The 23227-nt window shown below is 37.7% G+C and overlaps 1 protein-coding gene across 10 annotated transcripts in view; it reads left to right on the forward strand.

Moving 5' to 3' along the window:
* Positions 1 to 3147: 3147 nt before the first annotated feature.
* Positions 3148 to 23227, forward strand: part of ATG7 (autophagy related 7) — a 110235-nt gene continuing 90155 nt past the window's right edge. For 4 of the 10 annotated variants that reach the window (XM_084530387.1, XM_084530393.1, XM_084530396.1 and 1 more), the window contains exons 1-13: positions 3148 to 3255; positions 6575 to 6764; positions 6999 to 7053; positions 9824 to 9941; positions 11188 to 11265; positions 11838 to 11954; positions 13169 to 13318; positions 14271 to 14359; positions 15421 to 15542; positions 16570 to 16666; positions 18633 to 18777; positions 19356 to 19514; positions 22525 to 22719. In XM_084530387.1, coding sequence (XP_084386513.1) covers positions 6587 to 6764; positions 6999 to 7053; positions 9824 to 9941; positions 11188 to 11265; positions 11838 to 11954; positions 13169 to 13318; positions 14271 to 14359; positions 15421 to 15542; positions 16570 to 16666; positions 18633 to 18777; positions 19356 to 19514; positions 22525 to 22719 — 1503 coding nt within the window. In that variant the 5' untranslated portion in view covers positions 3148 to 3255; positions 6575 to 6586. Of the gene's footprint in view, positions 3256 to 3449; positions 3789 to 4528; positions 4729 to 6574; positions 6765 to 6998; positions 7054 to 9823; positions 9942 to 11187; positions 11266 to 11837; positions 11955 to 13168; positions 13319 to 14270; positions 14360 to 15420; positions 15543 to 16569; positions 16667 to 18632; positions 18778 to 19355; positions 19515 to 22524; positions 22720 to 23227 lie in introns of those variants that run through there. The other 6 variants (XM_084530392.1, XM_084530394.1, XM_084530391.1 and 3 more) reach the window with 5 other exon arrangements.

The following is a 23227-nucleotide window of genomic DNA, read 5'->3' on the forward strand; positions in this document are numbered from 1 at the left end:
AAAATGCTTTAATACATGAACCAGCAGCTAAAACAAAATCAGTGAAAGCTGGTCTAAAAATGACGACCATTAAAACAAAGAATACCTCTGGTATGATTTAAAAACATTTAAACATAGAATAGATAAAATTAGGCAAATACAGCTGCCTGGATGATTTTGTATCCTTTCATTTTTATCCATAATCTTAGTGTCACCGTGGCAATGACAAAAACAGGGTATTGTCACAGTAGACTTCTCAGATGCGATGCATACAATAGGTAATAATAAAACAGGAAAACGGAAGACTGCCTATTTGAAACTTTCAGGTAGCCAGGTGTGTAACAGGATTTACCAGTTTGTTTCACTTAAATAAAAAAAAAAAAAAAAAAAGCAATCCAAATGGCTCTAGATGCAAGAGAAGCAGAGGAAGGCAAGTTAGGGTAAAGAATGGAGAAGCCTACTACCATGTGGGGCCAAGCCTCAATAGAACATTCCAGGCGTGGTTTCCTATAAGTATTTTCAGTGTTTTCCAGTTAATAAACAAGGTCAGAGGAGTCGTAGCTTTAAAAGAACATAACGAACTTCTTGGAATTTCTTGGACTGGAGTTCTACTTTGTTTAAGGTGTGGTAAGAACAATCAACTTTTGAGACAGAAAAAAAAGTCCTCTCCCAGTTTTTTCTGTTTCAGTTGTGACATCTAGCGGGCAACGAGCAGAATTCTGGGCTTCTTGTGCCGGTCCAAGTGCTGTGCGTTACTTAAGTTTATTAAGGGAGCGACGCAGTTTGGAAGTGCATCCTGCCATCTAGTACATGTTTCGTTTTCCATCTTACTTTCAGGAAATGTGGAACTCAATAAAGGAAATGGTAGTGTTGGTGCACACTTTGGCTTAATTCCATAACTAAGAGGATATCCATTACATTCTCTGTGAAACCACTCTGTGATGCTCTTTGTGCTAGCGCAGTAAATGAAAATGACTGAAAGATTTGCTTTAAAAATATATTTCTAATCCTAAAGGACTAATATGGAAGCATCACAGACACCTCTGGATAGAGCAGGTCCTGAATTCTGCAGATTGGTATATTTTTGCAGCACTATCAGAGATGCTAGAAGACTAGCCTCCTAACTAAAGATGAGGTGTAACAATACACCTGCAAATTTCTGTCCATGCATTCCTTACACCAGAATAAGAAACAGCCCATTTGGAACTGCCACTTAAGTTTAAATACTATGCACATTTACTTTTGTTTATTCATTACATACAATGACAAAATTATTAATTTTCATCAAATTATTTTTCTATTGAAGAATTAGAAGGGGAAAAAAAATACAAATTACACTGTATGAGAAATAGCTCATGGAAATAGTTTACAATCTTTATCCCAAATTCCAAATTATCTAAAATATATACCTGACACCAGAATAAACCATTTCTACACAGTTATCTGGCAGTCTAAAACAGAAATATAAAAAGGCAAATGTGTGATGTACACTTTACACATGCTCAGACACATGACCATATGTACCAGTCTACTACAAAATTGCCATTTGAGATGTCCACCAGTTACAAAGTATTAGAGCTCCCACTGATGAGATGTATGCTTATATATGGTGATTAATAAAATCATATGGACATCTGCTAATTCTAACAATATTTTTATTTTCAAAATTTGTTGTATTCCTTCCACTGTGTTTTGTTTACAGAGATATTTTGTTTAAACTGTGTTGTGTTTCAGTTGAAACATGCCTTAGAAGGAATACACAGCACCCATTACTATACATTGATACCATATAATTAAAATAATATTTACTGTATAAGTAAATCTAATAAAATCAAATGTATTTGTTTTGATCAGGCATAATGCTGTCTTCAAAAGCAGCACAGTCAGACCTGGGAACAGAGCTCAGGTCTCCTACATGGCAACCTAATTTTCTCCTCACTAGACATGGATAACCCCTCAACTCAGTCCCCTGAGGAGTAACAAATGTTGCTCTGTCTCACAGCAGAGTGCTCATAGCAGAGTCAGCAGCCTGCGCCAGAGAAATTACGGATGGTGCTCACAGGCATCTACCAACATGGCAAGTCAATACCTTTGTCAGCATATTGCTACCACTACTGTTTCTTGTGTTCTTTGTTAAAACATATTTTTCTAAGTATGCAACCTCTGCAGCAGTGAGAGGTGTACAGCATAGGACTAGGTGACTTTTGACAGTATTTTTTTTCAATAAATTGAGGAAATAATTTTGCTGGTGTGCCTGTACTTTGTGATCTCATTTGCTGAGAATGCTGTATAAAAATCATTTAGATCGTTAAATGATCTAAACTACATAAAAGCACTACATAAACCCAAAGATGTATTATTTTTATTAAACCATATAATAGAATCTAATCTGAACTACATAGGCCTGGAAAGTTACCATCTCCAAACCATGTTCAGTCCGTATTTAGAACTGTCTTTGTTGCAGAATGTAACTATTTCCTTCCATCTTTACTGTGTGCATCTCTGGGAAGGATTTGCCCCCATCTTCTTTGGAATGCCCCTTTGGGTTATGTGAGACCTGAGCTCACATAACCCTTTAGCCTTGTCTCTGCATGAGGCAAACCCAGCTCTCCTAGCCTCTCATGCCATACATTGCAGCCCTCTGACCCTCTCGGCAGCCCAGTCCTGCAGCGTACCTATTTGATGTCATCTCTGGGCCTGAGCTGGGTTTCCTCACGCAGGTGGGTGATGGTGATTATTAATTAGTTGTTAATTAACATCGCCAGCCCTGGTACCAGCCTGAGTGGAGAGCCCCCGAGAGCAGCTGTGGGCTGTTTCACAACGCGTTGAGCACTTTCGGTGCCCCACTGCGGGGATTCAACCCAGGTTGCGGTCCCCCTGCGCCCCTCAGGTCGCTTCCCCAGCACCGTGCTGGGGGCAGGGGCTCCATGGCAGGGGCTGCGCGCACACCCGGGCTGAGGGCGTTTGCTGACACAAACCTTCGCCATCCCCCGGTGCTCCAGCACCACACGTTTCACGGATCGCTTCCAGAATATCAGCTGCGACTGCAGCACCCTAAAACCCCCGAATGCTTCTCCACGACCACCCCCGCCACCGCGCGGGTCCCTCGCTCCCCGAAGAGCAGCAACACGCACCCGCACCCCTCAGCGCCGCCCGCCCGCCCCTGCGCAAGCCCCGCCTGGCTGACGGGGAGCCCCTCCCGGTCACGTGGCCGCGGCAGGACGGCGTCACTCGGCCGGGCCGGCGGCAATGCCGGAAGTGCGGCGCGGGGCAGCGGTGAGCGGGCGCTGAGGGGCGGGAGCCGGGGCTGCGGTCGCGGCCCCTCAGCCCCGGTCCCCCCGGGCCCGGTGGGGCCAAGAGGCGGCGGCGGGGCCGTGCCCCGGGGGGCAGCGGGGGGCTCCCGGTCCCTCCCGAGGCAGCGGGGTCCTCGTGAGCGCCGGGGCTGCGCTGCGGGGAGGGCGTGTGGGTGTTAGGGGGCTGCGCCCGCTGGGTATAACCCCGTAACTCCGTGGATGTTTTAAAGGGGGTTGAGCCCCTCACCATAAAGCATCAGTGCATCGGCAGTGATCGCCTGTGCAGCTCTGCGTACATCTGCACAGCACAGTGAGGTCCCCTGGTTTTGTGCTTCCACTTCCATAATAGCCATGATTTCGACACAGGAATAATGGCAATAAGTAGGAAGTTGACGCTCCATCCCAGAGGATGCTTGTAGGTGGCTGTTTTCGGTGTGTGGTGCTCCGCTGCTGCCAGGGCTTGTCGTCTGGCTTCTTGGTCGTTTGGAGTGTTTGGCAATACGCTTCAGTTGTTGCGTATGTTGTGGACTTAATAATAGAAAAAGCTAAAGTAAAAGCTTTACCTGTTCCAAAGGCTGAACGAGAGCAGCAGTTACATCAGGGTTAATTGTCCTGGGTATAGGAGATGCTTTTATTGCCTAGCATGTTGCTTTTCTGCTGGTAAAAAGTTTAACGTAAAGGAAACTGAGAATGAGTAAACTTCTACTTATAACAGAGGTTGTCTGGCAAGGAAAGTAATGACTTTATGTTGCTTTCTTTGTTATTAGTTATAAAAAGTAGTAAGTAATAGCTTTCCAAACTTGCTTCAGAAAACAAAGAGGGGAGGAGAGGCTTTAATGGATTAATATTGTCTAGGCAGCTATTGAACCTCTGATTAAAAGTGTTATAGAAATCTTGGCACGATGTGCAATGTAATATGACTCAGGTATTGCTAATGTCTACACGACACACAATTGCCTGTTTTATGATGAGCTTTCTTTGGCATTTAGTCAAAAAAAAATCTGTAAAGCATTTGTAGAAGTTAAATGAACTGGTTACCAATACATAAATTGATGTGACTCTTATATCTTACATACAGGAAAAAAAAAGGTTTATGAAAATGGTCAGAAAATTCCATACAGTCAATACTACTTCTTACAGTCCTTGTACATGGAAATTTTCAAGAAACTCATTTTCTTCATGCTAATAAAAGTGGCATGAGAGTTGTTTTTTTTTTTTTTTTTTTTTTTATATATATAAGTAAGCCTTCAACAGTTCATGCTACCACAAATTCCAGCTGTTAAGAAAATAGGAAAAAAATGAAGTGAAAGGAAGTGGCATGTTTGTAATATCCTGGTTGAAGTAGACATAATGACAGAACTGAAATATATTGTTATCTTGATGGAAAAAAGTGGAAATCATCAAACCCATGCCAGATAAATACATAATTTACCAGCAAGGAAGAAAAGCCTTTACGGTAAGAGAAGGCTTTTAAAATCTGTATGATTTTAGCATAGAATGAACAGCATGGATTACCTCAAAGACTTTTTTTAAAGAAAATACTGTAAAAGGAAATACATAACTTTGACTTTCTTGGAACAATTTTAACACATCTGAGAATTTCTTTCAGGGAAGAGGTTGGCAATGTGACAGTCACTAAGAAATTAAATGCACCTTTCATTCCCTTACCCCGTTCCAAAAAGAAGGAAAGAGAATTGTGAAAGCTCATCCTGTTGCACAAGAGACCTCACGGAACAGTAATCTTGGAACTGTTCAATTTAATCCAAGCTATGCTACAGCACGGGAGCCCTATCCCAATTTTTCTGTATCTAGAATCCTACCATTGATGTATGTGTAAAGGTAGCAGGGCTTTTGTGAAGGGCCAGTAACAAAAGCAATCACATGCGATTATGTTGTGCAAACTAAAATTTTAGTCAATGTGGTAATTGAAGGATTAATTTCCAAATTATTATTCCAGAGTTCAAATCATTGATTTGATAGGCATCGTGAATAAAACCAAAAAAGGTAGCGGTTGATTTCCTTTCTGCACTTAGAAAGCAGCAGTTACTAGCTTGGTAGAAGGATGTGTTGGATCTTATTTTTAATATCTAGCAAGTCCTTGTTCTGCAACATTTTTGCTTAAATTACCTATTTAGTCTAAAGCAATGCAACTCATAACAGGCAGACCTTCCCTTCCTCAGGTGTGCATTTGAATACTTTGTGCTGTTCCTCCACATGTCAAGCACTGTCTGAAACTTGCATGTTAATCTGCGTAGGCATCAGGAGGAATACTGACAGTAACTAGGAGCTTCTCAATCAGAGAATGTCAACATTTTTATTTGATGAGTTATGGGGGGACGGCTGAAACACCTCATGGCAAAGTGGATGCTGGTGCTAATGTGAGCAAGGGGACTGTTATATGTGGTTGAAGTAGAGGCACACAATTGCCCAGTTTAGCTAATACATTCCTCATTCTGGTGTGGAGTCTTAAATTTGGAAAGGTGTTGTGAATTGAAGACTCGGCTTATAGGAATACTGATATGGAATAGCGATTTCTGCTGATTTTTTAATTAAAAAAAAAAAGTTCTACTTACACAAAGTCTATAGAAGGAAAAATGTGTAAGAAAATCTAGATTTGTATATCACATTGACATTCAAATGGCAAGTGAAACTATTAAGGAAGTTTTAGGTTCTGTTTCCAGCTTTGCCCTTCGCTGGCTGTAAGACTTCTCTTGGTTTGTTTTCCTCTGCTAGTTTTACTGCTAATCTGTAAGCTCTTTAACTCATCACAGGCTGAGAGGTGAAGAGAAGACCCAGTTAAATGAAATGTATGTAATGTTAGTTTTGATTTTAAATGCCATCAGAACTTAAGTGGTACTGAGAGGTTTTTAGACTGAGTTCTTTCTGTTATATAGATAGTGGATATGGGGTGTAGTGTTTTACTATTTTTATCTGCAGCAGCAGCACTGTACAAGTTATAAATCAGAAGTACGTGATTCACGTGCAGTATCCCATGTAATAGGAGAAATCATGGAATGAGTGTCAGAAAGTCAGGTCCTGCTGGGTAGCTTGGCCAAACAGAACATAAACTTGAATAACTTTACATACGAGAAATTGGAAAGACTTTGTTTTGACTGTAGAGACCTCTGATGAATGGCTTGAAAAGTAGAACTTAGATGTTCAGAGGAGTAAGGCTTTCTATACTTTAATGAAACGCAATGTATTAAAGAGAAATTTTAAGTAGTCAAGAGTAATGTGGTCAGTTGAGTATATGCTTATACTGCCAGTCTGCTTTTATAAAAACTTGTTTCTTTGTTTAACAGTAAACTACAACCATGGCAACTGCCAGTAATGAGGCACACCATCCTGTAGATCCTGGCATTTCAAAGCTGCAGTTTGCTCCCTTCAGCAGTGCCTTGGATGCAGGATTCTGGCATGAACTAACCCAGAAGAAACTCAATGAGTACCGACTGGATGAGACTCCAAAAGTTATCAAAGGATATTACTACAATGGTATGCAGAAACAGAACATCGTGCTTAGAAGCTTGGGTTTCTCCTGTCATTCCTCTAAGTAGCCGTGTAACATATTTTAGGTATTTTGCTGAAACATTGCTAGAACTAGAAAACAGCGCCAGATGAGCTGTGAGTTCTGGTGTGTCTGTGGGTAATTGATAACTTTGATTATTCACTCTTTTTGTAAATACATGTATTTTATTTAAAAGATGCATGTTGCTGCTTTTTGTCTAGGTGATCCTTTGGGCTTGCCAGCTCGCCTGATGTTGGAATTCAGTGCCTTTGATATGTAAGTGTGTATGGGGGCTTACCTTAATTCAGGTACGGAGACGCTTTCTTGTATAACAGTAATGCTTTGACAGAATGTCACTTGGGCCAATTATACATTAAAATAAACATACGTTTTCGTGAACTTTAACAGTGGAGATGCTGCTATGAGTCTCAAACACTAATGCCCTGGTTTTGAAGTAGTGTATTCATCTGAAGGGCCAGGTTTCAAATATGCTGGCAAGTCTCAATTTCACTCACTGTTTATGTGTGTTTATATAATACCCTTTTTTCCCCCATTTTCACAGGCTCTTCTGTGTAAAGAAGGATATTTCAGTCATCTGATTAATTTTTTCCATGGATCTTTATTTACTTGAATGTTCTTTGTTAGAATTAAGATCTCAAAATAGTTTTTACAATCCCTGGTTGTTACATTGTGTTATCTTTGAATCTTTGAAAGTATTTAACTTTTGACTGGAATTTTGTGGTTTTTTTTTTTTTTTTTTTTTGCTTTTACTCACGAAGTGGAAGCTAGAACAAAATTGTCCAGTGTATGCAGCAAAAGTGAGATGAGAGGGGAAGTCTTTTTTTTTTCCTCACCTTAATTTTCTGCTAGAGCAAAAGCCTAAGTTAGTGTAGCTAATGTAGGCACAGAAGAGGTCTTCATAGTTAATGCCTTATATGTTTTAAATTGGTGGATCACAAAATTGTAGATCACAGAATTGACGTTCTCTTCCTCACAGGAACATCCTGACCAAACAAGGCATAGTGTGTTTTGAGATAATTTCATAGGACACTTTACTCTGTTCATTTTTATGTAAGGACCTTTCGGCATTATACTGAAAGCTTGTTCAGTGAAGTGCAATTGGAAGAAATCTCTGATATGGGAACAGGAATTTCAGGTTAGGGAAAAATGTATGGTACCGTGGTATTTGATCTCACTGTTATGAAAAATAAAATGATGGAAAGTTCACTTACATAGTACATAATTATTCCTTCTGCTGAAGGAGTTTCCTCTAATTGTTTCTGTACCTTAGGTAGTCTGTTTAGATGATGAAGTTCCATTTTAGCTTTTCCAAAAAAAAAAAAAAAAGCCTGTAAACTATACATCACATATACAAACGGCTGTATGTGGGCTTTAGCAGTCATCAGAATCATCAGGTCAGGAGTATGATGTTAAAGGATTCAAATCAATCGGGTCTGTGAAGTTATTTACAAAAAACAGGGTCTCTAGCTGCTGATGTTACAAACTGTATTAGCTACTCAGGCTTCTGTGTGGTTTAGGCTTCCTTGGGGGTGTCTTTTTAAACACAAATTTTTAACTAAATATCTGTTGATGTGAGTGAAGCATTGACATGTAAGTTCAGTCTTATTTTTTTCTTTGTGGATGTCACATTTGTCATGAGTAGTTTATATTTGAAATGAATTTTTAAATCTTCCTTCAATCTCGCTAGAAGCAATATAGATGCCTGAACTATTTTTGAAGTCATCATGTACATGTTCATTTGCACAGGTTCTTATATCACGGAATCACAGAATCACAGAATTTCTAGGTTGGAAGAGACCTCTAGATCATCGAATCCAACCTCTGACCTAACGCTAACAGTCCCCACTAAACCATATCCCTAAGCTCTACATCTAAACGTCTTTTGAAGACTTCCAGGGATGGTGACTCCACCACTTCCCTGGGCAGCCTGTTCCAATGCCTAACAACCCTTTCGGTAAAGAAGTTCTTCCTAACATCTAACCTAAAACTCCCCTGGCGCAACTTTAGCCCATTCCCCCTCGTCCTGTCACCAGGCACATGGGAGAACAGACCAACCCCCACCTCACTACAGCCTCCTTTAATGTACTTATAAAGAGCGATAAGGTCGCCCCTGAGCCTCCTCTTCTCCAGGCTGAACAAGCCCAGCTCCCTCAGCCGCTCCTCGTAGGACTTGTTCTCCAGGCCCCTCACCAGCTTCATCGCCCTTCTCTGGACCCACTCAAGCACCTCGATGTCCTTCTTGTAGCGAGGGGCCCAAAACTGAACACAGTACTCGAGGTGCGGCCTCACCAGAGCCGAGTACAGGGGGACGATCACCTCCCTAGCCCTGCTGGTCACACCGTTCCTGATACAAGCCAGGATGCCGTTGGCCTTCTTGGCCACCTGAGCACACTGCTGGCTCATATTCAGCTGACTATCCACCATCACTCCCAGGTCCTTCTCTGCCAGGCAGCTCTCCAACCACTCATCTCCCAGCCTGTAGCTCTGCTTGGGGTTGTTGTGCCCCAGGTGCAGGACCCAGCACTTGGCCTTGTTGAACTTCATGCAGTTGACCTCAGCCCATCGGTGCAGCCTATCCAGATCCTCCTGCAGAGCCTTCCTACCCTCGAGCAGATCGACACACGCACCTAACTTGGTGTCATCTGCAAACTTACTGAGGGTGCCCTCAATGCCCTCATCCAGGTCATTGATGAAGATATTAAAGAGGACTGGCCCCAGTACCGAGCCCTGGGGAATGCCACTAGTGACCAGACTCCAGCAAATTTAACTCCATTCACCACAACTCTTTGGGCCTGGCTATCCAGCCAGTTTCTAACCCAACGAAGCGTAAATCCATATCAATCCATATTCAATAAAGCATTGTGATCATAAAAATGTTTTTACTAGAGCTTTTGTTAGCTCTTATTACTGTGCCTCATCATTTTTCAGTTTTTGGACAACCCCACAATGTAGGATAACAACTGCTGCTTCTGCTGTGTTAAAGACCTTAGCATACAATTCTCAGAGTTTTTTTTCTTTTATTCAGGAATGCTTCAATACCAGCACGTTGCTGTCCTGCTTTTGGAACATTGTATAATACCAACACTTTTGAGACTTTCAAGTCTTGTGATAAGAAATCACTTCTGGAGAAAGAAGCAAATGAGGTAAGGTTAAAAATCAAATCAATTGGTAGAGAAGTAGCGTTGAAAGTCAACAGTGAAGTGTTTTAGTTTCTGGCCTGAATATTGAATATACTGTCCATACTCACCCATATAGTAGCCTTAGGATTTAAATTATTATGGAGACAGTAGTTTGATACTTATTTTTTTTCTTTACTCTTCTTTGCAAGAGAATAGCAAATTACACTTCAAGAACTTCATTTGGTGTTCTAAGCCACAATCTAAATTTAATGGTGCTACCAGAGGTGCCAGAGTACATCTTATAATTTGTTTTGACACCAGAAACCAGCAAGTGTCTGGTTTAAACTGTAGGTTTCTTCAATCCATCTGTGTGATAAAGTGATGGGAAACAGCCAGAAGATTGAGGTAAAGTGAGAAAAAGTTGTCTGTCAAAGGAAGGGCTTATCTGCTTGCACTGTAACCAACTAAATTAACTGTCATGGCTTAGGGACAAGAGAAAATCAGACAAAGACAGCCTTTTAATTTTGGAGACACTGTACTTTGACTAGTCTTTGATTTCCTTAAATAGATTTATTGGATGCCTGCTGGCTTTGAGTAGCAAAGTTTTCCTGTATATCATCACTCAAGGCTTGTATTCCTGTGGTGGAGTACTTCCCTGTCAGTGGCAGATACAATGTGGTAACTTTAATTATCCTCAGAGAAACTGGGAAGGTCAGAAAGCTTTATTCACTCTTGCAGATTTTTTATTATTTCTAAGGCAAAGCTCAAACAGCTCTTCCTCGCATATGTTATAGCTTCATGTCTCACCAACGTGCTGTGCATTGCATTCCTCATTGTCTCTGTTTTTTAGTTAAATCTCATACTAGGTTATTCACAAATCTAGTATCTGCAGATCCTGTGAATGAAACAGTGAGAATAATAAAGGGCTATATTAGCATCACAGTATGTTCTGTATTACGGCAGTGCTAATAGCTCACATACGTGACAGACTTTTCCTGGTGAGGTTTATTTTGTTTGATTTAGTTCTCCACTTGGTCCCCAGCATTTGTAGTTTGTGTTAGATAGTACATGCCTATGGTACCTTTAGAGTCCTTTTAGTGTGCATAATAGTGTGGATGAGATTAGTGGGAAAAAATCCCAGGGGATTACTGGGAGTATTAATTTCAGTATTTCTTCTGCAGCTGGATGATGGGAACATTTCAGTTGTTCTCATATTGTCTTTGCATTTTCTGTCCTTTCTCTTCTTTCTTGGCTCCACTATCAATGACAGATATGGCAATCGATAAAATCCGGAGCTGCGCTCGAAAATCCTATGCTTTTGAACAGGTTCCTGCTGTTGACATTTGCAGTGAGTAATGATAATGTCTTACATACTTACGGCATTGAAATGGAAAAGTAGTAGTTTCTTTGTAGGAGAAATAGTGAATTATTATTGCTATGTTAGTGTTATTAGGGTCATTCTCAGACATTTAATATATCCCAGAACACTTTAAAACAACAACAACAACAACAACAAAAAACTCTAAGTCATTCACATGTACAGATATAAAAAAAAAAAAAAAGTAGAATGTATTTAAAAAATGCTGATGCCATCTCAGCTTGTTTTCTTCAAATGTATGAGAATGACTGCCTTACAGATTTTAGTAAAACAACTTTCATGTTCAAAAAATTTAAACTTCTAATGCATAGTGCTCTAACAAGAATGAAAGCATTGTACACGCGTTGTCTGTTTAAATCCTAAATAAAAATGTATGTGGAGAAAGGAAGTCTAGTATTTTTTTCATTATTTTTTTTAAATCGTGACAGTGCATTTTCAAGTAAGAACTATGGTTAGTATCATCAACCGTCAGTAATGATCAGTATTTCAGAAAATATTTCAATTTTTATATCTGTTATCTAATCTTATTTTTCTTTTTCTAGGATTTAAAAAAGTACCACTTCTATTACTGGTTTTGCTACCCTGCTCTCTGCTTTCCTGATGGAATACATATAATTCAGAAACCAGTGTGTCTTGGTGACAGGTTCTCTTTAAATCAGGTATACTTAATACCAAATGTTACGAACTCCGCATAAAGCATGAAGGGGTTTTATGGGCTGTAAAATGCAGTTGTTTTGTTTTTTTTTTAGCATGTACTGAGTTAATTTGAAAACCTAATTTCTTTTAAAATCTCTCCTTATTTCTACTTGTTTTTTTTGTTGTTGTTGTTTACCTCTTTTTATTGTATAATATCTGTCACTTTAACGTTGTTTCAGCTTTATTAAGTTAAATGCAGATGTGGCAGACAGTTCTTGGAGTTAGTTGTATTTACCTTAATTTTTCCTATTCATCTTATTGAATATATAGCCATGTTCTTGAAACTTATGACTACTTAAAGATACGTTTTAAAAGGGACATACTCAGTGTGTGCTTAGTGATTAGCAATTACAAAATTCTTAGTAAGAAAATAATAAGAAAAGAATGGGTAGTGAGTAATATTTTATGCATAATAATATGATATGATAGTGAGTAATATTTTATGCATTTTTCTTATGCATAAGAAAAAATGGGTAGTGAGTATTTTAGTAGAAAAGTTAATTTTTGATAGTTTGATTCATATTTCAGTGTAAAAGAACAAAAAACCAACTTTCCCAGATGTGCTTTCTTCTCTGACAGAAGTTAATGTGAAACCTTGAATGGCTTTTGATGTCATAATCCATGAGAAAGTTTTGTTTTTTATTCAGTGGAGAACGCTTCTCTTATTCTCACACGACCCTTACTACTCTTACAGAAATAAACACTGAAAATATCTCTGTAATTGTCCAAAGATGGAAGAATTTTGACTGAACACTGGAAATAGATGACAAAATGGATTGAATGATTAAGTGTCTATGGTGTAGTATGGTGATCAGTGTTTACCAGTACTTAATCCTGTACTGAGTATTTTTGTAGTTTGGAAACAAATCAGACACTGTTTCCATGCTAGTAATAGAGGGGAATAGATTTATTTATCAAGCTGTTATGACTACCAAAATGAAATTTTCTTTTTTTAAACTTTTGTTGGTAGAGCAGTTTGCAGCAGTGGTGATGGTGCTCATTTCAAATTTGCATTGACAATTACAATTTTAGCAACTGAATTTTTGATTTCAGTTACTGTGGTAATAATAAACTTTAAAATTTCTGAACGCGCTTTATTTCCAAATGCTAAAACAATTTCAATGTTTCCGTATAAGAGCATTACAACTGTTGGTTTCAGTTATCTTTTTGCTTTTAGATTCAAGCACTTCAGAAAGCATATGATGACCTTTGCCAGACAGAAGGGGTTACAGCCTTGCCTTATTTTTTAATCAAGTATCATGACAATTCTGTGGTGATATCTTTGCTCAAAAAGTGGGATAGTTTCTTTCAAGACCAAGAAGGGAAGGTAATGAGAATTGTGCATCTTCTAATAACCTGCACATGTTTAATTTACAAATAATTTGGAGATTGTCTATAATGCTGAACTGGGCAGCGTGGTTGGCCAATGAATGGATACGGTGAATAGCTGAAGACCACCAGCTTGGCTTGATTTCTGTGTCAAGAGTTAAGTGTCTCTAAGTTCTTACCTATAAGCCAAGTTACATTAGATTAACGGTTTGAAATCTGGGTTCTTCGTGGTCTTTTTACTGTCTCCCTTGTTATCAAAACAGGAACAACATAAATTTTTGAAAGTGTTATCATAATGATTAAAGCTTTCCAATCACTAACTACAATGCTATTATAATGTAGAACACTTTTTATTTGTCTAATGAAATGTAGTATTCATATATTTTAAGGTTTTGTTGGATGTGGTAACAGTAATAAGAGAATACTTAATTAGATAGGGATATACAAAATCTGTAAATATCTGGAATGTATTTCTTTGTAAATGCCTTTTTTTGGAGGGATATGCCAAAATTTTAGAACTATCAGATAAGATTTATTGAATCATTGATACAGTGATGATACTGACTCTGGAGCCTGGCAGTGTTCAGGGAGCCAGTTGAGCTTGCTCCCCTGGAAGAAAAACTTTTTTTCTGTTGCTGAATTAACTTCCTGCTAGTTTATGAAACTGGAGCAACTTACTAATGCCATGTTTAATGAATGAAAGGAAAGTAGACATACTGTAGTGAAATATGAGTGTCTGTAAAGAAGCTAAAATGAACAACTCTCAAAGCTCTGGCAAACGTTTGACTTAAATCTAGTGTGACCATGCAGTAAACACTTCTAAGTATGTAAAATGCATGTAGTCATTTTCTGTCCAAACGTCTTACATGAAAAATGGCAGGTAACTTTTATCATGAATGAAGTATTAGTATGCACAGGTAAGTTTTCATTTAGAGCAATTTTTTTTGCAGGTGACAGTTGGAGTTTATGACCCATGTAATTTATCCCACTATCCAGGATGGCCACTGAGAAATTTCCTGATCCTGGCAGCTCATAAATGGTATGTTTAATTATTTCCCAGAGATTATTTATTTGATTAGAGTCAAATTAGGCATTTTTTTTCTCCATGACATTTTTTGCATCATGGGTCTGAGGCTTAACTTCATTCCTTGAAATATCCTGACGTTGAGATGACTCACCTTTAGTGGTTCTGTTTTCATGTATTAACTCCTTTTTTTTTACTTCTATCTGTTACAAGTTCCTATTATTTCTTATCCTCACGTGTGCACGCTTCAGACCATGTCAATACCCTCCTTTTAGGCTCTAGGTGTTTTAAATATTTTAAAAAGTGTTCTGTGATATAATTAATGCCAACTGATAGTAGCCCTAAAGTTTGAATATCAGATACATTACAAGAAAACCTAGAATTACCATCTTGATTTTTTTTGTTGGGTAATAGTTGGAGATACTCTTTTCAAATACCATAGCATAAAAGTATTTAACTAAAATTGGGTTAATGTAACAAGAACATAATTAAGTTGTATTTTCATAGTTTTGGCCTTTACATTTTATTACAGAAAGCACATTAGGAAGAAGAGATCCTCAATTAGGCGCAGCATTTTCTGGGCTGAAGGATGTGCAAGTACCTGGAGTGCTTTATGCATTCTAATTTACACATTCTAGGATTCAGAGGTTTTTAGGCATGAAAGCTCTAAGTCTTTCATTTGGAGCTGAATTATAAGAAGGAAAAATGATATTACATGAAGAACTATCCAGTTTTGGTTGTGCCATGGGGAAGTACAGGTGTACATCATTTCACCTGATACATGGTCTGATACTTTTCTGCTTTTCATTCTTCTAAATGTGCTATTTGTCCAGCAGCATGATATAAACAACAGAGGACAGGCTGCCAGTGTCATTTCATTGGAACTGTTCCACAACAAAGCGGTCATTTTCACGCACTAAGCAACTGTGGTTTTTTTATAGTTAATAAGAACAGTAGTGTTACAGTACTAACAACAACAAAAGTAGAATCTGCAAGAGACTGAAGCTTTGTGAAGTAATGTTAAAAGAAAATTCCTTTCCTACTAAAGTTGAATGTGAGTTTTTTTTAATTGTCAGGGGGAGTGTCCTTCAGACAGTTGAAGTGCTCTGCTTCAGAGACAGAACCATGCAAGGGGTGAGAGACATAACACACAGCATCATCTTTGAAATAAAACTTCCACAGAGAGCCTTTGGTCAAGGTAACTAGTTTAAAAAACCAAACCTTTCCCTTTTTTCTCTATCCTTTATCACTGTGAAGAAGGAAAAAAATATTACTGCAGAATCATTGCCTAAACTGACTTATTTTGAGTGAATTTAAAATCACTTGAATCTTGGTTAGATTCGATATCTGTAATGAAATGGTTCCTTATTTAAAAAAAAAAAAAAAAAAAAAAAACTCTTTTTTGAATTAGTAACAAGATTTAAAGAGAACATTTGAGGAAAAAGTCCTGCTGGTATCATAAGAAATACAGAAGTTAGATGGTAACTTACGGTATTTCATGCTATATATAGCGATTAAAAAGCAGTCTTTTCTTAAAATTTGTACACGGTCCTTGGCAAATGCATATGATGGTGAATTTCTGTGGTATAAATTTTCTGTATATTTATGAAGAGGTAAAAGCCTGCTACAGAGTGGGATTGTTTCTTCAGTCTCACATGCAATAAGCTTGTAACATTAGAGCATAAACTCAGAGTTAATTTCTACGTACAGGACAGCATGATTTTTTTTTTTCTACCTCATCTAATCTAAGAAGTTCTAAATGCTTTATATATGATAGTTGTAATTTAATTACTGTATAATTAGGATATGTAATTCTCTACTGAACTTACAAATGAAGTCTCAGGAATATGGTGAGGAATATGATTGAACTTGGCAAAACTTATTGTAGTTAATTCTGAATTTACTGAATGCTGAATGTGGCAGTCTGTTTAATGCTCAGGATCATGAGGCTTGATGAGGAATGATGCTGTCTCCATCTTAGGTTTGAAGCAAGCTAAACAGGCAAAAAACAGCACACCAGGCACCTTATAGGGAAGTGTTTCTCCAAGAAGCCATAGTTTCATTAGATATGAGCCAGCAACACTTGTATAGCCACACACACTAAGATGCGGATTATTTGTTTACAGGTTTATTTTTTTCTAAGAATGTTAAATCCAACAAAACTTTTTTCTATCCTGTGATACTAAGGCTTCAATTCTCTTTCCTTCTTTCCTTCCATCTTTGAGAAACAGATTGCCCAAAAGCTGTTGGATGGGAGAAAAACCAAAAGGGAGGCATGGGCCCAAGGATGGTCAATCTTAGTGAGTGTATGGATCCAAAAAGGTTTGTTTATCATCTTCTAGATTTCTGTAGTTTCCTCCAGTTGGGCTTAAGCCATACCAAGTTGAAATGTGAGGACTATCTGTCTGTTAGTTAAGAATATACAGTAAGACATATATTACCAAATAGTTTTCCAAAGAATATTCCATGCATATGTATCACTCAATCTCTGGATGGTCCTGGTGGAGGTACAGATCTTATTAGAGAAGAGTGCACGGCATCCAGCAGAAGTGTTTACAGTTTGTGACACTAGCTTAAAATTTCAAAAACATTATGTAAAACTTAGTGGAACATGGGTCATAATGTTATAGACCTGTGTTTTTTACTGAATTCTGTAACCTGCAGGTTGTTAAATATAATGAAAATAAATATGGAGAACAGTTCAGCCTCTTGAAATTGTTAGGATGTGACAGGAAACGTGACTTTAGTAATTTTTATCATTTTGCGCATGATATATGATAGGGGATTGAAAACAGTCTAGTTCTACAACCTTTTGGCTCATCTGCTTTCACTGACTACATGTGGGTGCCTGACTTTGAGATTGTCAGGGCATGTTGACCTAATCATTTAGGTTAACCTATTTTACCTAACAAGCTAAGCAGTTTTTGTCTTGCAATTATGTCAATTTAGGGTAGACATTAGGGAAGGCTCATATGAGGGCTTTTAATCAATTAAGTAAATGCAATTTCACCTTCTTTACTTTTACAAACTGACTTTTAATTCTCACAGAATGTTGGTAATCTGACAGCCTTGTCAGTTGTGATTTTGACCAATTGTTCAACAAATAATGTGCTAGATACATCATGAGCATAATTTTCACTGTATAAAGGAATGAAACTGTCAGGAAGACGAGAGGCCAAAGAAGCTTAAGAGATTGTATGAGAGGGACAAGCATTACTGTTCTGTGTGAAGCAATACTCCCCTATGTGAGGAGGAATCAGGGAAGTGAATGAGATAGTCATGCTCTGGATAGATTTTTTTTTTTTTCTTCAGATATTTTACCATGCTCTATGGATGGATGGCTTGTAATAAACTTATTTGATGAGTGCTTTAAGACTTCCTATTTTGATGAATATGTAAAAAATGACATTAAGTTAAACCTGGATTCCTTACCTCATTTTCCTTCAGAATGTCCACAAAGAACTTACTTTCTTGAGAGAGCAAGTATAATAATTGGTGTTATTTAAAATAAATAAAAAAGAAACAAATATATGGACAAATGGTCTGTCTTACCATTCAGCTTAACTGGAAAGGAATCTTGACTGAGGCACTTTATTTTCATGCTTGCATCAATTTTGCTACTAATTTTTTTTATTTTTATTTTTTTTTCAGAAGCCCTTAGAAACTTCTTTCAGTAGTGATTTCCTATGCCATTTTAAGCAGTGCAGTTGCAGCTTTGGAGAAATAGGTATAGGTATCCATTTGTATATATTTAGCAGGGTTTTTTTTAATGTAGATTTGTTGGTGAAAGGAAAAGCTCAATTTAAATATGTCAACCTAATCACTTCTATTTCTTATCGGGGAACTAAGGCCCTCCTCTTCTCTTGGCCCATTCATGTCTTCAGAATCCGTGTCCATAAGTAGTATGTTCATGCACTTGAATACCATCATATAGCAGAAAGGTAGTAGAACAATAGATCTCAGACCTAGTGAGAAAGGAGAAATAAGGCAAAAAGATAATAATAACTTTGGAGATCAGAAAAAACATGGGTTCATTGCCATCAACAGTAAAAACAAAGGAAAGCCAAAAGGCAGCGGAGATCAAATACAGAGGAAGGGAAGGGTGTTAGAACTACTGGCATGTGCCTTAAGGAGGGAAAACATAATGGTCTGTCGCATTGTTTTCTCTCCTTTTTAAAAACAGCAACAACAGAACTTCCTCAGGTGAAATAATTAATTGCTCTGAAAAAAAAAAAAAGCACAAGAACACATTCAGAAGCATTGTTACTATTTTTTTTTTCTGACGTAGGTTAGCAGAATCATCGGTGGATCTTAATTTGAAATTGATGTGCTGGCGGTTGGTCCCTACGCTTGATTTGGAAAAAATTGTGTCTGCCAAGTGTCTGCTGCTAGGAGCTGGTACTCTAGGTTGTAGTGTTGCAAGGACCTTGATGGTAAGTCTTGAATTAATCATAAAAATCTGCTCTTTCTCTAGATTTCTGTATGATTTTTTTTTTTTGAGCAGTGGCCATGGCACGCAGGGAAAAACTTTATTCCTCTGTATTAATGTACACATTTGTATTATAAGTTGCAGGGAAGAGGTAAGATCTGTGGTGTATGGAAGTGACTTGAAATTCTGCAAATAGTAGCTAGTAAGAGAACCTTAACAGAATAATAATTTGTATTGAATTCATGTAAGATTGAAAAATTCTGGAAACAAATATTAAACAAAATCAAATTCACAGTGAAGCATGTGAAATAAGTAGCTGTGCTGTTATTTGCTTTCAAGGATGTTTACCACATCCCACTGAATTCTGTAGCTTTTGACTGATTACTGCTAAATATAGACAAACCAATTTACCTCTTCTCTAAGTTCAGAGTAAGTAAAAGGTTGTTGCTGTGAATGGCTTCAAAAGCTTCTGTAGCTTGATCTTGCTAGGAAAACTGAATAAAGCTTTTTTTAATTTTTTGCCATTGGAGAGACAAAAGTATATGGCTAAGCCCATTATATACAAATTACTTTCTTGTTTAGGGTTGGGGAGTGAGGAAGATTACATTTGTTGACAACGCGAGGATCTCCTACTCCAATCCTGTGCGACAGCCACTGTACGAATTTGAGGACTGTCTTAGCGGTGGGAAGCCAAAGGCACTTGCAGCAGCAGACAGGCTACAGAAAATCTTCCCAGGGGTGGTAAGACTAGTATTTAAAAATCTCATAATAAAACCCTTAAGAGAGTACCGATGACTTTAAATAACTCTACCAAGTTCTAGTATTATTTAAGAATTATTGTCATCACATGAGGATGGAGGAGGAATGTAAAATACATCACTTACTGATAAATTTATAAGCATTTTAATGGATAGCAAGTCCTTGAAATAAGATGTATTGAGACAGTAAATATTTCTAATGATGAAATATAACTAAGGATCATCTGAATCATCTTGTGGCTCATGGATGGTTAAGTAATTTTTTCCATGTCTATTATGTCCTATGAAACTTAGTGCAGTAGTTTTTAACAGCCTGGGGAAGTTAGCAATACTTTTGGCCCAAGTACTTCCTCCTTTGAGGAACCTGGAGGTAATAACTTACTATCAAAATGAAGTAGTCAAAAGGGAACAAAATATAAGAATTATTTTTTTGTTATTTTGGAAGTGTATGATAAAAGACCCACCAATGCCAGTCTTTATCCTTTTTGACAGCAGGAGCACACATTATATGAACATTATTCAGTGCACGGGTTTAAATACTCCTACTTTTTTCAGCACTAAAATTAGATTTAAATATATATACAGGTTTCTTCTATATCTGTACCCTTCTTTTAGGGTAGGAATTGATATTGCCTATAATTTCAGAATAGACACACTCTCAGATTGCTCTATCATTAACAAAGTTTCTTTATACTCACCAGGCACATGATAGAAGTCTCTGTTGAGATGTTCATATTTTTTACTTTGGAATTGGGACTGTCTTAGAGTTGGTAGCTATATTTACCAGAGCTCAACTGACAAGCAATATCTTAACCACTGAGTTTAACAACTAAAGGAGTTATGTACTGACACTGTACAATTCTGTATTTAAAATGCTTCTGTTAGTAGTCAAAATATTTGATCAATGAACAGTGAAATATAGATCAGTTATGTTGTTGATGATCAGCATTGTTAACAAGCTTTACAGAAGCAAGCTCCTTTCCAAACACTTTTATGCTCATTTTGATTTGATTGCTCTATGTTGTTCTGTTTTTATTTGTATTATTCCTATTATTGTCATTATTTAAGAATTTTAGTACTGGTACAAAGCAGTTACTTGATAAATACTATGCGTTCTTTGTTTCCTCATACCATGGACAGGTCATATTTGATCGCCTTCCAGTGTGACTCAAACAATTTTATAGCTATTTTTCCAGTGCTTGACTGCAGAAGTGTACCTCAACCACTGCTACTGGTGACTGCTGTCTTTTTTTTTCCCAAGGGACAGTTATTCAAATAATGTTTAAGGTATTGAAGCTGCTAGGTTTGCGGTTATCTCTTTAGCCACTGGACAGAGCATTTCTGTGAATTCTAGTAAGATTTTAGTATTTTGTAAACCTTGTTAACAAATTTCTGCGCAGCTAGTCTTCAACTTGACTTGTTCATTTTAATTTTTGAACAGCAATTACCTTCTAAACCAGCATTCAAATGCCTTACAGGGCCTTGGTAAGTTGTTCATCAATACATTATTCATGTACAGCAAGGATTAAGTTCTATGCTCCTGGCACAGCTTTTCAGAGCAGGTAATGGCAATGGAAAGTAAAACCTCCACCAGTGATTGCCCGGTGTCTGTACTGATGGTGCAGATTCTGGGCTGTCGTAGCAGGGACAAAGTGGAGTTACTCTGTTAAGAGCATTGTAGTTCACCTTGGACTCCACATTTTGCTCCTGTAGGAGATCTGAAAAAAAAGAAAGCATCCTTTTGCTATCATTGATGAAAATATTACCCAAATGAATTTCTCCAAGTTGATATATTTGTTGTTGGGTTAGCTGATACTTTTTTTTTTGTTTAGGGATGAGTATGATATGTAGAATGTATACTTGTTTCTTCTGGTTGTTTAGCTCACCTGGATTTATGATTTGTGCGTGCACTTGGAGTATAGAAAATTGCTTTCCACCAACCTTTCTTCTCTGTCCATGTGATTTTTTTTTTTTCCATGTGATTTTGTTTGGTTCATCAAGCTTTTAAATTTTGGCTTTAAAATTGTTAGTTGCTTAAGGTACAGTGATAGCCTTGGGTAAGGCCTATGCTTCTGCAACACAAATGGAGGATCAATTGTTCTCTGATACCAGATGGCTGACAGATTGTGTTAGTGTGTTTCCAAATGAGCGAGCGAGTTGTTTACATTGTATATGCTTATTTGGCTCTTTAGCTATTTTCTGCTCAATATGTTTTATCCAAATACGGAGTTGGAAGAGATGAATGTTTCTGCAATACGAACGAGCTCTTTGAGTATCTGTGCAATGTGAGCCTCCAGGCAGCCAAGGTCTGGAGTCTCAAGTCTCAGAAGTGGTTTTCTTACGTATCAAGTTCATGTATGGCTGGTGAAATTACATGAAAATCAATCAAGACTATTGTTCTTCTCTGAATGAATTTAAAACATGAGAATGGATATGTTGTATCCATCTTAGTGTAACTGAATTGATATTCAATATTAAATATAAACTTAATAGTGTCCATCCTGTTAACGTTGTGCGTAAAGTGGCTGCAAAGACAATCCAGGTTTTGCATAACTTCAATATTATGGTAATTGTAAGAAAGATCCATCTTCTTGCTTTTCTTGTGATGTTTGTTCCCTCTGGGACTAGAAGCAGTTTAGCTATCTTCTGGCAGTGATTTGTTAGACCTAATTAGCCTCCTGAGAGGCTGGGATGTTAGTTCAGGCACAGAGCCACCTGAACATCATTGGTTTGCTCTCATGATCCAAACTATCCAAACTTGTGTTGAGCTGCTCTGTTTGGATAAATATAGCAGCTGAGACTACCATTCACTCAAACTTTTGCTCTGTGCTTTAGTTTGTAGTACTGATACACTAAGAGATACAAAGAATAAAGTTGCCATTCTGCCAAACAGTAATTAAATTTATATTCTACAACTTGTATTGCACTTAGAATTATTATAATGTGTTACTTTTTTCTATTAAGTCACATGTTTATTTTTTATTTCCATGCAGAATTCAGAAGGCTATAACATGAGCATCCCTATGCCTGGCCACCCAGTGAATTTTTCTGAAGTAACAATGGCACAAGCACGGAAGGATGTGGCTACACTTGAAGAGCTTATTGATGCTCATGATGTTGTTTTCCTACTTATGGACACTAGAGAGAGTCGGTGGCTCCCAGCTGTTATTGCAGCCAGCAAGAGGAAGGTAGTGTATTACACATTAATAAACAAGAGCTGAAATATAGTGACAAGGAGGTTAGCAATCGGCCGTATATACCTAAAAGACCCATATGGGGCATTGAAACGTTTTATCAGTCTGTTATGACTGTGCAAAGATGTTGTCTTGCTTTCTGTATCCTCAAAGGTTCTGTATAAGACAGAAAGAGAATGTTGAAGGGAAGAAATAGGTACTTCAATCACAGAAGCATATAGATTGAAAGGGTCCTCTGGCGATGATCTGATCCAAATCCCTGTTTGATTTAGGGCCAGCTTACGGCATGTTGCTCAAGGTCTTCTCTAGTCATCATCTTTTGAGCATCTCTAAGGGGAGATAGTGCATAGTAAAGTGGCTAAGAGAAGTGACTTTGTATAAGAGAAACATTGTAAGGAGGACTAAATCCATTAAAATAATAAATGACTGAAAGGGGATGTGAACTCTAGCAACTTGTTTGAAACTATATTTTCAAAATTTATCTAAAATGTGAAAAACAGAG

Source organism: Aythya ferina (genome assembly GCF_964211825.1).
Source record: "Aythya ferina genome assembly, chromosome: 10".
Lineage (NCBI taxonomy): Eukaryota > Metazoa > Chordata > Aves > Anseriformes > Anatidae > Aythya > Aythya ferina.